The 17317-nt window shown below is 45.4% G+C and overlaps 1 protein-coding gene across 1 annotated transcript in view; it reads left to right on the forward strand.

Moving 5' to 3' along the window:
* Nucleotides 1-17317, forward strand: part of LOC8027133 (protein transport protein Sec31A) — a 47906-nt gene that overhangs the window by 21053 nt on the left and 9536 nt on the right. The window contains exons 18-23 of the mRNA XM_029969169.4: nt 3572-3796; nt 6774-6921; nt 10072-10234; nt 10705-10781; nt 11999-12132; nt 15654-15869. Coding sequence (XP_029825029.3) covers nt 3572-3796; nt 6774-6921; nt 10072-10234; nt 10705-10781; nt 11999-12132; nt 15654-15869 — 963 coding nt within the window. The remainder of the gene's footprint in view (nt 1-3571; nt 3797-6773; nt 6922-10071; nt 10235-10704; nt 10782-11998; nt 12133-15653; nt 15870-17317) is intronic.

Below are 17317 nucleotides of genomic sequence, written 5' to 3' on the forward strand. Positions count from 1 at the left end.
TTCTTTTCCAGAAACTTTGATATTTTTCGACGATTTCTGGCAGTTTATACTTCAGAAGATCTCAGAAAACCAGTGTAGCTTTAGTGCTGGGAAGCAAGCTTTGCAGACTGCAGCAAGAAGTGAGTGCTGCGTGCGAAAATATGCGAAGTGGGTGAACTGCAGAGCAGTCTACCACACCTTCTGGATCGAAGCATATTCTCAAGTGATGGTGATTAGAGTGAAACGTGGTTTTAGTAGTCTATTTTAGCAAAAAAAGAAACAAGAAAATGGGTAACTCAAACAAACCGCCCTCACTCCTTAATGCTACGTGGGGTCCATGGGCTAGTTTACCTAGTACTAGCAACATCTGCAAGATTTTAATTAGAAAGATTTAGGTACTCAAAGTATTATTCTTGAAAATTCTCTATATAGTGTAGACCGCATATAACGTATGTCGCGGGAGTCGCGAAAATCCGCACTATAAGCGGTACCGCGCTATAACCAAAACATAAATTTTTCAGGCCAAAATGCATGCCATCAGACAACTTACCTTTGTAAAGGAATTTATTTTATGATAGATGAAAAATAAAGCTTAGTTTGAGGAAAGTCTTTATTTCACCAGACTGGTACATTTCTCTCTCAAGTGTGTCACACATTTTGAAAGAAATGAGCGACTTTTGCCTGGCGCAGCCTCTTAACGGCGTCGCGGGTTGCGGACGAACGTTGCAAGCGTTCAGTATTGCTAACCCTAATCACTTTTCTCCGGCGATGAAAACGCGTGAAAATTCGCATCCTTTATACGGTACGTGCCAGTAATACCTTCAACTTGAACACCGGCATGAAATGCTCCAAATAAGAAATCCGGGCGATGTTCGAAAACACAAATGCTTAGAAAGTACCACTGTAGTCGAAGTAAACAAACACGACGACACGGGCGTTTCTGCTGTCTTGAGAGTGCCGCCACAACATCGCCGCACGAGTAGGTGGATCTTCCCTTCTAGTACATGCTGGGTTATCATAGCAACACACAACGAAAATTCACAGTCAAGGATAGCGCTTTTACGCGGAACGATGAGCTTCTACCATGCCGTCTACGTCGATGATCAAAACCGACGCCATGTTTGCGGATAGAAGCAGCCGGCTGGCCGGCTCGCGACCGGCATGCAACGCGCGCGAACACTTCTCCTCGACCTGCGATTGGTTTGTCGTTGCGGTTGTTTCCAACGTTTCCAACGCAACGGAGGGGCGCACGCACGTGAACGACACGTGCGTGCGTCCCTCTGTCGCTATGGCAACTGAAGCCTCTCTCTTCGCTTCTCCCTGCTTCTTCGAGCAACCTCCTCGCCCCGCGAGTGCCGCTTGCGGCTAGCGCAGTTATCTAGTGTCGCACAGGGAAGCGTGCTCTCTGCCTCGGTCAGTCGGCGCGGTCGCCGGGCTGTTCCGAAAACCGCACTATAACCGGTATTTCCCTTTGCGCGCCTGCATTTTAAGCGGTATGTAATTACATGGAGTTCTATGGGAGGCGAACCGGTGGTTTAAAAAAGCCGCATTATACCCGGTCCTGCACTATAAGCGGTTACGTTGTAAGTGGTCTATACTGTAATAGGTTTGCAAATATATAGGATTCCATGTTTTCTGAGTTTATTTTTCGTCCAATTCGGAGGGTGTTTCTCGAAGTTTATTTTTTTTCTGAAAATTCATGGTTTATAGGAGTTTATTTTTGTTTGATTCCAAAATCTTCGAAATTCGGAGCTTAATTTTGCAGCGTTTCTTATGAAAAACAGAAAAAATAATATCCAGGTGTATACGTATGCTAGATAAGGAAAACTAAAATGCGCTTATATGAAATAAAATTTCTTCAGCTGTGTTTGGTGTTGGTGCCATTGCCATTGGCAATACTAATTTGTCCCATGGCAAAAGTTGCACACATCTGTGGCTTAGATAAACGTCGACACCTTAAAAATAAACTCGTGGAGGTAGTCGCTGGGAAGCACGTATTCACCCCATCCTATTCCATGCTACTCCGCGGCCGCGCGAGGTGGAGTGGTAAAGGATCTACATAATAGGGAAGTTCCAACTGCCCCTCTTCCAATTTTATGCAATCTCTAAGATCCATATATACCTTTAGCTGTTACAAAAAAACAACCTCTCTTCCTCAACACAAATAGTATGGCCCAAACTGGAAACCAATACAGGGGTTTTTGTCGTGACCCGAATGCACAATGACATGTCATTCTGAACCTTGACGAAATGATCGGTAGGACCCCTTTTTGTCAATGAACAGAGATTTGAAAGATAACTGTGGTGGCATTTTTTCGGGACCATTGACCCTTTGCCCTGATCGAATTTAATTATAAAATACTGTCTTTATTTAGTTTTTATTTAGTTTATTGGAAAGGGGGAGGCATTGGCACATCAAAATTGGGACTTTATTGGATAAATCCAAATTGATTAAAATTTTACCGGCGGGTGTTTTTCGGAGTTTTTTGGATTTATCCGAAAACACGAAGCCCTACAAATATAGTGCCATTCTTTACGGGCGTGTAAAGTCAAATTTGGTTGTAGTTAGCATGTTGATGAACTCTGCCACCGATCACCTCAGTTTCCATCAAGGAGGATTGAATGTGAGGAACAATGGCTGAACGTGTTCTTGCGTTGCAGCTCAGAACATGTGGAGCAAAAGCTCACGGCGCAGAGCCCAGGGGTCTTGGATGCAATTCCCACCCCTGCCTGTTTCAACATAAATAAGCGTTGTACCGGCGTGCAGTCGTGTAGATTGCCACTGCATCTTCAGACTCCAGGCTAGCGGTTGCACTGCGCTAGCTAAATTTCTCATCTACGAAGGAGACACTAAGTGCCCACCTGGGCTGATTACTACCTTCCCGCTATTTTGACATATACATCATTAAGAATGGAAGGCTATAATTTGAGCAAGTGAATGAAGATATGTTTTAATGCGAAAGCATTAACTATCCCATGGAGCAGAGCTGGCGGCATCTGTAACCGTGAAAGGACGCGAAAGAAATGCCCATTCTCCCATTGGCTGAGCGAAACGGCTCCTAGTTAGCCATTGGCGTCCGCTTCATGAAAGAGCGCGCTTGGCCTCTGCTCTCGTTTTAGGCGTTGCCGGAGGGGGGAGGGGCGAGAGGGGGGGGGGGGGGGCTGCGGCCCCATCTGCTCCTTCCGGCTCCGAGGAACATGGCGGTGTCTGAGTCACCTATATCGGTGGCGGCTGCAGCCTCGGCAGCGAAACATGGCGGTCCACACTAGGTCATTGCAGACGAACTAAGGGAGCGGAAGAATGTCATTCATGCTTTCGCATTCACAACTCACAAGAAGTACCTAGGTGTCCTCTATTGTGAAAGAATATAATGACAGTCTTGCTCTAAGTATCAAGTCAAGGCGTTTGGCTAAATGTTAATATTGGCGGTATGATTTGCGTAGGTGCTAATAAAGTAGTTAACTATCTTCACTTTGAGCAGTTTTGGCTTATATGCACTCCTGGAGATTCGCATCTCTGTTTATGCAAAGAGTCCGGTTTGTGAACACGAAGCGACTTTAGCTCTTCTCATTCCTCCGTTCTCTTGCGCAGCCCGGTCTTGCAGTGCTGAGGGACCGTGTGTACCAGTGCCTGGGCATGGCGTCCCCCCACTTCCCCTTCCCGAGGGTCAGCGTCAGGGGGGAGTTTGCGCCGGCTTCGGCCAACGCGGTCAACAGCCGGCCCGGCGTCGGAGCGCAGGCACGCATGGCGTCCACTTCTTCCTCGAGGGTGCAGCCTTTCTACCACGGCGGGCAGCAGGCATCCTCGACGTCTCAGGTGGGCACAAGGACCTTTTCTGGGTGCATTTTTTTAACACGAAATGTACTATATGGGTCGCAACTAACCATATCCGGAGAGGTGCCAGCGGTGGAAGTCGACAAGTCGACTACCAGTTGAAGGCCTATGCAGTGCTTGTCTCCTCACCGATTGGACACCAGCACCAGCTGAACCTCTTCCTCGAGTGCCTCTGCGTTGCTCCCGGTGGGGGTAAAACATTGCGTGTTCAGACATACAGTAATGCTGCGCTCCGTTAATGGAGTGAAGTCCAGGCTCGCCCAAAGAAAGAGCGCAAAAGATACCAGCAGAAAATAAGCAGACTCCTGTGCTGCAACTGGTTGAGGTTGTTCCATCTGTTTGACTCTCTTTTGCTGTGAGCTGGAGCCAAAGCTGTGCTCGGTGCTGCTGCGTTCCAGTTCTGTTATTTGCCTGCTAGGGCTACTGCGTCTCACTCTCCGACAAGCTCTGAGAAAGCCACATTTACACTGCAACCGTAGAAGATGGCACCCACAAGTAAGACATCCACGGTGCGCTCACACACTTAACCTTTCAAGGCACAGGGCCGCTACGTGCCATCCTGTCTCCACATGTGTACACAGTTCCTCCACACTAACACATCACATTCTGTGTTACCGCTGCCTTTGCCATGCTAGCACGGCAAAGGGGCAACTTTTTCTTCTCTCGATAGACCTTTCCGGAAATATGTTTTACTTCTACTGTCTGCTTGAAGCATTGTTTGTAGTGTTCCGATGTGCGGCACATGACATCATCCAGCAGTCGAAGACGAAGTTGACGTTGGTTTGAGGGGGGACATTACCAAGAAAAAAGATTTTCTGCAAAAAAAGTTGATTTTGAAAAATGTCATATTTACATCCACCAGCAGCTGGAGAGTATTTCCAGAAAGTTTCCTTAGTGTACACCGCATAGTTAATTTTTTATAAATTATTTTCGGTCCATTGAAGCTAAAGAAAAGGTAGAGGTTGGAACACTTTGAACACATTTTTCTCCATTCCACATTTTGGCATAAATTTCATTTTAGGAAAACTATCGTTTCTTAATGGGACAAGAGGAAAGACTCGCTTATTGTTTTTCCTAAGCAGAATTTTATGGGCAGTGCAACTATGGAATTGGTTTTTGACTTGGTGGATGCCTTTTATAAAAGATGTTAAGATTTTGTGCTTGACATAAAAGGCAAAAACATTTTGATTTTTCACTGCGATGTTAGCATGAAGTAAATTCCTTTTTGGAAATTTTCTTTTCACAGCTGCACTCTCTAGGCATTCTGCTGCAGATCTAGAGTAGAAAAATGTTCAGTATTACATTAGTTTCCTAACGATAGTTTTCCTAAACAAAGTCAGTGTGTTCCTGATAGAAATGACTACAAGTTATTTTACAACTCATGTACACTGATGAAACTTTGCATTGCATTCTGCCTTGCAACTTCCAGTATATGCTCTAAATTTCATTCATATTAAGCCATAGGTTAAGAAGTTAACCCTATTGGGTAGTGTCCCCCCTTAACACTTTGTGATTTCAGAACTCTGAGAAGTCAGGAGAAAAACAAGACGGAGTATGTGATGACCTTCTGTGCTTGCTTTATTTTCTGCGCACTCCGAGCTCCAAATTAAAAAAAAAAAAAGGTTGAATTGGTTTGTTTTAGGATATGCAAAGTCGTCGAGTCAGCGTGAGCGTACGTGTGTACAGCCCCACAGCTTCCTTCACCGTACCGTCTCCTGAGATTTTTCGGAAAGGTCTATTGGTTTCAAAGGATGCCGCTCAGAAATGTTGGTTCGACATTCCTTCGAACAGTGTGGTTTTTATGTGAACTTAGTCAATAGTTAAAGTTTATCTTAAGGTTTTACAGGGATTAACAAGACAGTGCTAAGGTGTGTTGTTCTGCCTGCCCCCGTGTTTATGTACTTCCATACTGATGGGTTCACATTCAGCGACATTTGCAGGAATTTGGGCTTGTTGGTAGTGCAATGATGTCTCGTTAATGCGGACACCTCCGTTTCCCCGGAAGATAGTCTATGACGTGAGTTACTTATAATAATCTTACCAAAAGGCTTGTATTTAACCATTTCATCCCGAAAAAGATTTTCTATATAGCAAGATATTATTAACTGGGTCCTTATTAACGAGGCATGACTGTATGCAGAGCGCAAGCTTGTCTGCTTCTTGTGCAGGAGTTGCGGTGACGTCAGAACAAAGCCGAGCTCTGATTGGCTTCGATTGAAAGGCTAGTGATTAGACCTCAATGATAGGTGCTTTGAGGTCTACCCACTATTTTTTTCAATTGGCCGATAGGAGCTCGGCGTTCCGACATCAACGCAACCCCTGTGCAAGTAACAGGCAAACTTGCACTCCGCATAAGCTATTTCGGCGGAAAGAAAGACAGCACCGTTTTTCTTGTCGTTTGGTAAGTTAGTTTTCTGGTTTTCTTTCAGACTTCCTTTCTCCTGACTCTTTCTTTCAAACTCATTCATAGAGTGCATTAATTTTTTTGTTAGTTTTTCTTTGTGCTTGTTCATTTACAGGTATATATCTACTTAGAACTCGACTTTTTGTTTTTGTTCTCTTTGCGTTTTTGTTCGCCCTCCATGGGTTACCTTGTTCCTTCAAACTTCGTACGAAAGGGGCTCGTTTCCTCTCCGCTTGGCCGGCACTAAGAGAGGAATACCTAGCTAGATTTCCAGGACTGCCGAAAGATTCCTATTTGTTTCTTTTAGCTTATGATACACTGCAGACGACACTATGAACCATTGAAGCTGATCCGGTGCTTTGTGAGTATCACATGACTGTTGCTGGGGAGCAGCGATGTGCTGGGGCATTTAGTCACGCAATACATTCACGGCGCTGGATTGACTCGGATGGCTTGTAGTGTCCGCTGCGTTTCGTCAAAAGTTAACCGCAGCAGCGGTTCAATTGAGTAAAATGGAGTAAAATCTTTTGAGTTTTCATATCATTTTTTTTCCAGGGGAACCAGTTTGTGCGACAGAACTCCGGTGGATATGGTGGGTATGGAGCTCCGGCGACCCAGCATACCGAGCCCATGTACCAGCCACCAGTGGCACCCACGCCACCACCACCTGTGGACGCAGCAGCCACTGCTACCCATGCCAAAGGTGCGCACGGTGCTCTTGAAGTCGTGCATGAGATCAACAGTCTTCTAAGACCTTCCGCAGAACACCCGTGCCTTCAATTGCGTTCTGCTTGAGGGTTGTTGGCGGGGTTCAAGGGCGCTCTGACCAGCCGCTGATTGACCGCACATCAATAATACAGTAAACTTTCGTTAATCGACCTCGACGGGACCTTGAAATTTGGTTGAATTATCCGAATGATTGAATTAAAAAAAGGACAGAAAAACAGTTAAAACTAAACCTCTTTCGATAGTCCAAAGTACTCACCAATGGTCTGCTGCTGTCTGCACCTAAAACACATGTCCAAAAACATACTCCGGAGAGCAGCGTAACTAAATGTCACATACCCCAAAAAATCACGCACACACACACAAAAAAAAAAAAAAAAAAAATGTGACAGAAAAAAAAAAAAAAAGGAAAGGAGAACTTGAGCTTTCTGACGCGCAAGATGGACCGCACATGATGCTACAGGAAAGCGTTTCGAGAGTGCGCGCTGTCTCCGCGTCCGACTACGTGCTATGTTCCCCGCGCTACTCCACGCCAAATCGGTTGCGCTGGCTCGTGTTATTCACTACGGTCCATCTCAACGGCGTAGAGGAGCAGGCGCATATTTGCGCACGTTTGGCTTTGCAGCAAAGGGCCCATGTTTCGCCATAGTACGTTGGTGGTTTTTCTGCTGTGGTGCCGTGCGATGTGAGCTTGCGTGCATTCGCTCGGGACGAATTATCCAATGCGGAGTCTTCTCGAGTTTGAACTAGTATCAAACTTTTCCTCCCATAGAAATACATGGGCGCTCGCCAGGACTTTTGAACGCAATCAAATTAAACGAAAATTCGAATTAACTGAGGTCGAACTAACGAAAGATTACTGTACCTGTTCTTGAAGGGGCGTAGCAACAACATTCAATTGGAATGTTTTTCCCTTTACGCGAGCTTACTGGCACTAGTGGGGCTCAAGGACACTCGCACGCATTGCCACTGGCCAAGAAACTCCTATGTTGCGGTGTAATTTCAAGGAAAAAAAAAGCGACTGTTTTCTTTCAATCTCTCTTTCACAAAACTTGATGATGTAACATGGGGATCGCAGTATCCTCCAGTGATGGTATTTGAATGCGGCTTATAGATTGGACTTGAGCATTGCGTGGGCACTTGATTTGGGCTCGTGATAATTGATAGCTCGAGAAGCATTCGGGTAGTGGCCCGTGTCCAATCGCTGCAATGCCGACAATAGCCGAACCATAACAATGTCTGGAACCCAGCACGTGTCCTGTGCTTTGGCAACCCCAGCACGTGGCTATGATCAACATTGGCAACATATAATCGGCTCCCGATCATGTGGTCGCTTGTTCTGGAAGCGAGTTGAGGGGGTGAATGCTTCTCTTTTTCTTTAATTTTTTTCTGCGGCTTCGATTGCGTGTGGTGAAAAATGAACACTTGTTTTACAGGTCATTAACGTTCGAAGGTGTATTTACACAAAGTAAAAACATTGTTGCATTGCCCCTTTAAACTGAATTGAAGTATAGGGTGTCTGAGATGCTGAAGCTCGATTTAAAATGAACTGTAAGAATTGGCACAAGCACTTGTGCAGACCATGTATTTGGCAGACATACACCGTCATGCTTGTGTCTTTGAGAACGCTGCACACAATTTGAAAGGGAGAGTAAGGTTTCCTGTTTTAGGGTTTATAGCAAACTCCTAATAAATCTGCTGAATATTATTTCCATGGATAGATAAACGAAAACTTGACACCAAAAATCTTATCAACACAGACTTTGTCTTTTGTGAAGTGAGCGCCAATTTATTATCCCGAGTTGCATGAACAAAGAACATAAAAACAGACACTTTATTGAGTCTTAGATCTAAGAAGACAGTAGTTAATTCACAATCTGGAGGAACTGTTTGGAATTTCTTATGGTGAATTCCACTCGTAGATCCGGAGCGCTTTCCAAAATCCGCGAGGGAGGCAAAATTCTGCTCCGTGGGACCCGCTCCGAATCGACGAGTGGGAGATAAACTTGCATTTTTGGAGCGACCTCCCCCACAACCCTCCCCACCGCTTTCCCCTCCGCCGTTCAAAATGGCCGCTGCTCGAACTTGACAGGCTCACCAACGCCTCAGCAGACTGATCTTTCCGACGACCAGTGACGACTGTCACTGCTTAGCTGCAGAAATAACATGTGACACAGGCCGGGCGAAATTATACGTTCAACGGCGCCCATGTCAGAAATCACGAATACGTCCGCGTTCGGCACCGTCACATACCTTTCGGCCGCCTCGAAGCGGCGGGGCACGGACAGCGATTACCAGGGGTGGAGTACAGATTTCGTTTACGCCTTTAATAAACACAGAGGTAACAAACCGTACCTTGCGCGGTCGTTGCCTAATCACTTCTTGTTTTATTTCACCTGAAAACGCTGGCGGAATGCAGTGTAAAAAGGCAAACAATCATTGGCTGCAGAATGAACAGGCCTAACCTTGCGTGTGCCTCCGGCTTTTTTGTCGTTCTTCCTCTCACGATCACAGATGTCAGCGCTTACGATTTAGCACACTCCACAGCCCCGGCTTTGCATCCCTGATCTACGCGAGGTAGAAGCGTTCGAGCCGTCACAATCCCGCGTAAACAACCGACGCACCCGCACAGATCCAACTCAACGGCCCGACCGGTTTGCCTATCTCTCCAACCTCGCTGCGCATGCGCACTGCCGATTTAGATGGAAACCACGTGGGCCACTCTGTCAACTTCCGGAGAGATCTGTGAAATCCCGCAGAGCAAGTTCGGCGGGGTTCGATGCGCTCCGTGGAGCGGGCGCTGCCAGAGATCTACGAGTGGAAGATGACCAACTCGAGCCAGATCTGCGAGCAAAATATGCGCGCTCCAAATGGAGCGCTTTTGGAGCGCTCGAGATCTGCGAGCGGAATTCACCATTAGTATATTTGTTTCTCTCGAGCAATTTACTCAGTGTGTCATGTAAGGTTAGCAAGGATTGGACCTCGTTTGTCCCTGTTCAGAAGTCCTTGTTTAAACAGGAGTATGACGAGTACATGCTGACCAGCTGATTCGTCAGAGTTTGTTTGTACTATGAGTGTGCCAACTATGAGTCTTCTGTTCTTTCCATTGTCCGTCTCCCAACCACAGGTCCGAGGTCACGCTACCCCAGCGTCCACGATCCTTGCGTGTACAATGAAGAGCGGTACGGCCAGCAGCCGCAGTATTACCAGTCATCGTCTTACACTCCTTCTCAAAGTTACATGCCATCATCACAACCGCAGTCCCAGAACTTCTACGGAAAAGACCAAGGGTAAGCCTAGGACAGCAAATGGATAGCAAGAAATCTGTTTGTCGCATCTTTTTTTTACTTATCACAGTAAGTGCATTGTAAGGAACGGATATGAAGCTTGTTGCAATTTATTATCTGCAACGACACTAGACTATGCATGACCTGCATGTGATGCCATCGCCCCATGCTGGTGGTCATTTTACGTCATTCCCTCCTTTTTACTTGCTCTTGCTTATTCTTGCCAAGAAAAACAGATTCGGTGGTGTGAAATCTGCACTGCAGAAGGTAAGCATTTTGTATCAAGGCCACCAGAATGGCGGCTGATAGGACATCAGTGCAGACCGTGTAAAGACCAGCAGTCACAACTTTCTAGTCGGTTAGAAGTTTGGGTCGACTCGTTATAATATCTGCAGCCTGTAATTGTCTACGGTGCTTCTTAGTCGTATGCAAGAAAGAAGCGAGTAAAGCCGAGATGCAATTTCTTCTTGCAGTTATGGGGACCAGAATTCTTCCTTCAGCCTTTCCAGTGCAGCCACCACCCCGTTCCCCAGTGCCTATGGATCTACAGGTCGGGACCTTTTTTCTGCGATGGCAGAGCCATAGCGGCGTGTTAAGTACTAGTACTACTATCTCGCTAGCAATGTAGAGCTTGGCAGAAGCCATGCATTGAGAACATGTTCTGTCCTAGAACTGCCCTTAGTATCACCAAACGACTATTGCCCATTTAGTATCGGAGAGCTTATTTCAGAGAAGTTCCCAGACAAAACAGATCAATATGCTTCTCAAATTTGTTAAAATAAAACCCAGGCTGGTAAATCCCTGGAAAGTTTTTGTTAGCTTCAAAGTTCCCATAGTGTCTGCTCTGAGCATTGCAGCAGAGCTCTAGCCAGATTCACATCTTGTTAGCAGGTTTCACCCTCCATCATAGCATATGGGATGCCAACCATTCTTGTTTGTGGAAATGGATCCTTGAATGAGAATGCACGCTTAGTGCATTCTCACCCCATGACAGCAACCTGTGTTGTGTTACTTTGCTTGACAGCGTGCCTCAAATTTGAATATATCAAGGTCGTATTCTTAGGCCTGAGCATAATCTGAGAGCCACTGTTCACTCACTTCCTTTTATAAATTGCAATGATTGGCTCATGCATGCTGTGCAGGAGAGTGGGCATGCAACGCTCTGTTCATAAAAAGCTTGCGTCTAATTAGCGTAAATAAAGTAAAGCTTCTTTTTTTTTTTTTGAGTGCATAAAACAATGCTAATGCAACAGGCATGGAATAACATATGGTTTATGGCAAGAACAGGGAAAAACAGATACTAAGATAGAATAAAATATTCCTTTACATGTTTTATGCTTTCCCTCAGTTCTGTCGAGCAAATTACTAATACCTACTGGATCATTCTGGTATGCTGATTAAAACATAGCCCTGTAGTCAGTTCCAGTACACTAGAACCTCTCCATAGTGAGGGTTGATATAGTAATGATGTATAAGGGGTATTCACACAAGGGAGAAATCCTGGGGATTTCTCCCCGGCACGAGCGCATCACGAGATGAAAACGCAAGGCTTTTGCACATCGCAAAGCCTGACGTTTTTGTCGTGGGATGCGCGTGCCGCGGAGTAATCCCCGGAATTTCTCCCTCGTGTGAATACCCCTATATGAAGTGAAGAAAAGTTGGAAGCATACCTGTACTGCTGGTACGGGCACTTGGGGTGGTGCCGATGTAGCGAAGACATTTATGTAGCCTCTGACTGATTTTATTTTCATCTTGGCCAATTCGCAGTGCCTGCTGGTCACACAGTGTCACAGATGCAGCCCCAGGCTCCTCCCCCCGCCCCGCCCCTGTCTTCTTCGTCCAATAGCGGGAATGCTCCTCCCGGCTGGAACGACCCACCCCCAGTGAGGCCGTCTACGAAGGTAAGGATTGGATTTTGCTTTCAAGCTGTCGGGGGGGGGGGGGGGGGGGGGGCAGTGCTCGTGCATTGAAGCCAGAAGAGGTTTGAATGTTCTCTGAAGCATGGAGCTGTGCGAGAAGGGGCCGATCTGTTATCGGTAGATGTTTGCACTGGGTGTCTCCGTGTAATCTCTTTTATATTTCTGTAAAAATATGTATGTGAAAGCCATGTTTTTGGGAGGAGCATTTGGCTATACGCAAACGCCATGGAAAGTCGAAAGTGATTACGTTGAGTTCGCAGGTGTCAAAAAGGGAATCCCATACCATTTAGTTCAGTGACGTATCGTCCACAGCAATTGTTTTTTTCAGTGATAATTGTAAAAAAAGAAATGTAAACATCACAAAATGTTTGACAAAAAAAGAAAAAGAAAAAAAAGGTACGCTTATTTTAGGGATTGAACTCGTGCCCGATGCTTGTGAAGCGGACGTCTTTCCCCCGAGCTACTGAGGGAACTCTTTCATTTGTAGTAATTTGGTCATGGTAGAAACGCAGCTGGTCGACTGTATGTTGGAAAGTTTGCTGCCGATTTCCCTCCAGTACATGCACTCCCGGCTCGAATTCGGGCAGCACCACGCATTGGCCACATTCGCACCTAGTAAAGAAACCGTATGCGTGCGTATTCAACTCGAAGTACACACTTGGTGCTTGACGTTTGCGCGAACAATGTCTTCAGCCACGAGAAAGGACAATGGCTCGGCGACGTCCTTGTGCAATCGGCTTGCTGGTCGGGAGTGTCGTACGGGATGAATATCAATCCTTTTGATCGGTCTAAAAATTGTCTTTCGAAAGAAGACAGAATTTGCCAATACCGTGAACAACAGTTTTGAGGTAGAGGTCCCTTGCCCGTCGTGCGCTGCCATCCGCGAGTCCCATGATACGCGAAACGACGCCATGTTGAAAATTATGCAGTGAATGCACAGAATGCTTCCAATTGTCCGTGCAACCCTTTTTTTTTTTTTTTTCAATCAACGTAGTATTTGCAGCTTTTTGAAAGTCACACGAAATGGGTTTCATATTTTTTTCTATTTTTAATATTGACTGTGTGCCTTCAACGACCCATGAGTTTCATTAAATTTGGTGGTCGTGTCTAAACCTTGGAAAATGGCCCGTGACCACGGAAAAGAGAGTGAGCGCGACTCAAACCGGACAGTTCTCGATCGGCGGTTTTCTGGAAGGAAGAAACCGAATTTCGCGCCGCAAATTTTATTCTGGGTAGTTGGGCTCTCATAGTACAACTAAAATCCTCGGCGAGCATAAATACCCTGTCAGTGTCCCTTTAAAGGTACCATCTCATTTACAAACATGGTGGGCATAATTGTAAACTTAAATCCACTCACAAGAAAGGCATCCACATCCACCCAGATATAAGGGATGCACAGCCTTTACGGAGCGCCTTTACGGCGCTCCGTAAAGCAGACTCAATTTGGACGTGTTTAAAAAAAAAAAAGGGGGGAAGGGGGGTCCTAGGTGGCAACGTGAGGAAATGCAAATATAAAGCTAAACTAGGGACACCGTAACTTTTTACTCCCTACAATAGAGTAACACCCTTGTAGAACCTTTTTCAGTTCTAGAGAACCCCTCTTTGGAGCTGACGTCGTGTGGTAAAGCCCCTATAACGAAGACAAGCTAGCTCAGTTTGAACAAAGGTTTGTTGTCGTTTTTTCTGTTAACGAGGTCATACATTACTGATGTTTTGCCATCACAAGTTAGTTCAAGTCCCTGTAGACAGTTAAGGAGAGTTTAAAGAAAATAAAAAGTGATGTTTCTTAAATATTGATGTACCATTTTGCCACATTAAGAGAAATCAGCTGCATTTCTACGTTAATAACGGAACTACAATAATAGCTAACTGTGTTTTTCTTGTATATTCCAAAAATGCACTTAAAGAGGATCATTTTGCTATATTTTGTGTCGTTTTATATGAACTAGTTCGTTGGTAAATAATTTGTGAACATGTCCCAAAAACATGTTTATTTGACATGTTTTGTAATTTTTTTTGCATAAGAAAACTTTTATTGTAATCTTTAATATGTTATATATGTGTCGTAAACTTTTCATAAAATCAGTAGAAAATATGTTACTACGTGCAGGCTTCGGTGTTAAAATTGGCGGCTGTGCAAAGTACCACAGCGGACTCTTGGCAATTTCCACGCCCTGAGCTTCAAAACTTTATATATCTGGAAGAAAATTAGCTATGGCGCTCGCATGTAACTGAAAACTCCCCCCAAGAACATATATGTTTTACATAAATATAAAAAATATGATTGCACGATCTGACGTGGAAACACCCTACTATTGCAGGATTATTTCCCGTAACTTCTCCTTCCATTCAACAGTCTTCTTTCCTCTTTTTTTAACAATGCCTCAAGGACATTTTCGAAGGGTTGTTTCGTAACGTCCAACTTGGCTCTCCTGATTGATCAAGCCACTTATCAATGTCTGTTGGATGATCTTCTTGTTCTGGATTGTTTCTTTTTATTTCCTCTATCCTAATCTAGACGAAAGGCTACTATCATTCTATGGTTTCCCTCAAATGCCTCAATTCCCTCTATCATCCCAGTCCCAGATTAACACACTTTTGCCAGTTTAGGGTCAGTTTATTAAGCGCAAAAAAGCCATGCATTGATCATTACGGGGTCTGCCACTTCCAATTTTGTCTCTGGAACATGTATTACAACACATTCGTACAGTACCGCTTACTTGTGTTTTCTTGTGTTGCATTATAATACGACCCCAAGTCACTCGAACGTGCATACTTTGCATGTCACCTGCAAGCCCGGTACTTCTTGAATTGATTGCCACACCTCCTATGAAGCACGAATGTGCCGGTTAATGTGGATAGCTGAATTTTTACAAAACACGGAGATTAAGGTGTGCACAAGGACACTGAAACACGAAGGTAGAGAAGTGCATAAGGACAACACGTTGAGCTACGACTGCACTTGCGGTTGTAGCTCTACATAAGCAGATGTAAGCTTTGCAACGTAACTCAACATAACGTAACATAAGCAAACGGTACTGTGTGAACATACCTTTACTGTTAACAAAACTTGTTTTTTGCTTCTGAACTCTTTTTAAATGCTCTAGCATTTATGAATGAATGCAATGCACTTTTATATTCGTTGTTGGTTTGTGGTCCAATTGACGGGGGATGCATGAATGTGATAAGATCTCTTGGCTTCTAAATGGCAAATACCAATGGTCTTGCTATGTTGTTATATATATATAGTAAGAGAGCAAAATTGGAATTGCGGTAATGCTACGACAAAGGTCTTTGGTTGGTTGTGAGATGCTCGTTGGCTGGACAGTTAGATCGAAAAATTGTGTGAATCGGTTATAAGTGTTGAAGACTTCATGGATGTCCACAGTCTGCTCAGCAATTTTGGCAGCAATCTTTTATTACAAACACGCTGACTTTGCTTGTGGGTAGGGATTCTACGGCTGTCCGAGTGTCCTCAGCGTGTCCTTCCCTTTTGTGGGCAGGCTCAGCAGACGGCAGCTGCGATTCCCACTTTTGACCTGACGGCCTCCATCATGACGCCGCTAATTGGAGCCCCGGCGCCAACAATGGGCGAAGCGCCCCCACCGGGCTTCCAGGGAGGCTACGTTCCTCCGCTTGGGCAGCAGTTTGTGCCCCAGCAGCCCCCGTTGCCCTCTGGGGCCATAGGGGGACCGGTCTCAGTCCCGCAAGACCAGCAGGTACGTATCGGCCAACTGCAACTCGTGTCCTTCGAGCTCTGCTAGGGTCGTAGCTACTTATAGTAGTACTCCAGTTTGCACTGGCGCTAAAGCAGTATTCACGCTAAAGAGAAATTTGCCAAATTTCTTCCCGGAGGGTGCACCACACGATGAAAACGTCTGGCTTGTGCGAAGCGGCCCCGTGACATTGGCCCCACGGCGGAGGGGCCAACGTGTGTATAATGCATCAACTTGATCATTGAAATGACTTTTATAGTGATTAGCGTGTACAGTAGAATCTCGACAATGCAAGTCTCGCGTGGTTGCAGAATATACATGTATCTTTCGAAATTCGTACGAACTACAATCGAGCTAAGGGGAGGCATATTTGCCGTTTATTGGTCATACAGTGCAATTCACTTATAACAATCCACAGATATACATGGCTTGCACGTGATGTCATCCAGAGTGCTCCTACTAGAGAAGAAGGGAAGAAGGAACTCCCCTCTTACCAAGATCCTCTTTTTTGTCTCTCAGATTTTCACAGATGTTGCTATTCTCCCCCAGAAGATTTAGAAGATTAACCCATCACTCAAAATTCTTACAAAAGAAGCTTCCTTCTCTCCCTCTTGCATGGTAGTCAAAAGTATGCGATGTGACGTCAGTGCAAGCCATGTATAATGATTTATTTCTTGTAATGATCAGTTTGTAGAGTTTCTAGACTAGAAGAGACCAGTTTCTAGTCCAGATAAAACAATAATTGGTTGTAATGTTTGAAATTTCGGGTTTTTCTCTTCATCGTTATACCGTATTTACTCGCATAATGAACGCACCTCCCACAACGGGTACCAATATTTGGACTTTTTCGGGTCTGCGAGTCTCAAATTGCGTCCAACTTAGCTAGCCACCAAGCTTTCCAAGCCAATTTTCTTTTGCCGCCAAGTGGTCAGGCAAAGTAAAGCCAAGCCAAGCCAAGCCAAGCCAAGCCAAGCCGCTCTCGTAATGGCTACAAGTGTGTAGTTGCAGAAGTGATCAACCGTGAAACTGAGCGGCGCGCTCTCTTGACGAAGCTTAGATCAAGGAACTGCCCAGCTGCGGACATTTTTCGCCTATCGAATGCATTGATGTCAACAAACACACCGTCGTCTGTGGTCTGCTTCCGGACAGTGAAATCGTGAAAGTGGTTAGGCCTAAGAACGGTTGCATTGCTCTCCGTGCTGAGTGAGCATCGTAGAGCTCACTCAGCACTTTCGGCGTGCCTTCGGCAAAAGGCACGCCACCTAAAAAGGTTCACAATTTATAAAGTGTGGTTACTGTGGCATGCCCCTGACCAGCATTGGGTGGGTCCATATCACATGAGCGAATGAGATTTTAGCGAACAGCAACATTTGAGCGAATGGACGTTTTAGCGAATAACGGGGGCGCGCGTTAACCCGTTTGCCGCGCTGCGCTTTACGCCGCTTCGCGGC

This window comes from Ixodes scapularis, unplaced genomic scaffold (genome assembly GCF_016920785.2).
Source record: "Ixodes scapularis isolate PalLabHiFi unplaced genomic scaffold, ASM1692078v2 PGA_scaffold3__209_contigs__length_174095766, whole genome shotgun sequence".
Lineage (NCBI taxonomy): Eukaryota > Metazoa > Arthropoda > Arachnida > Ixodida > Ixodidae > Ixodes > Ixodes scapularis.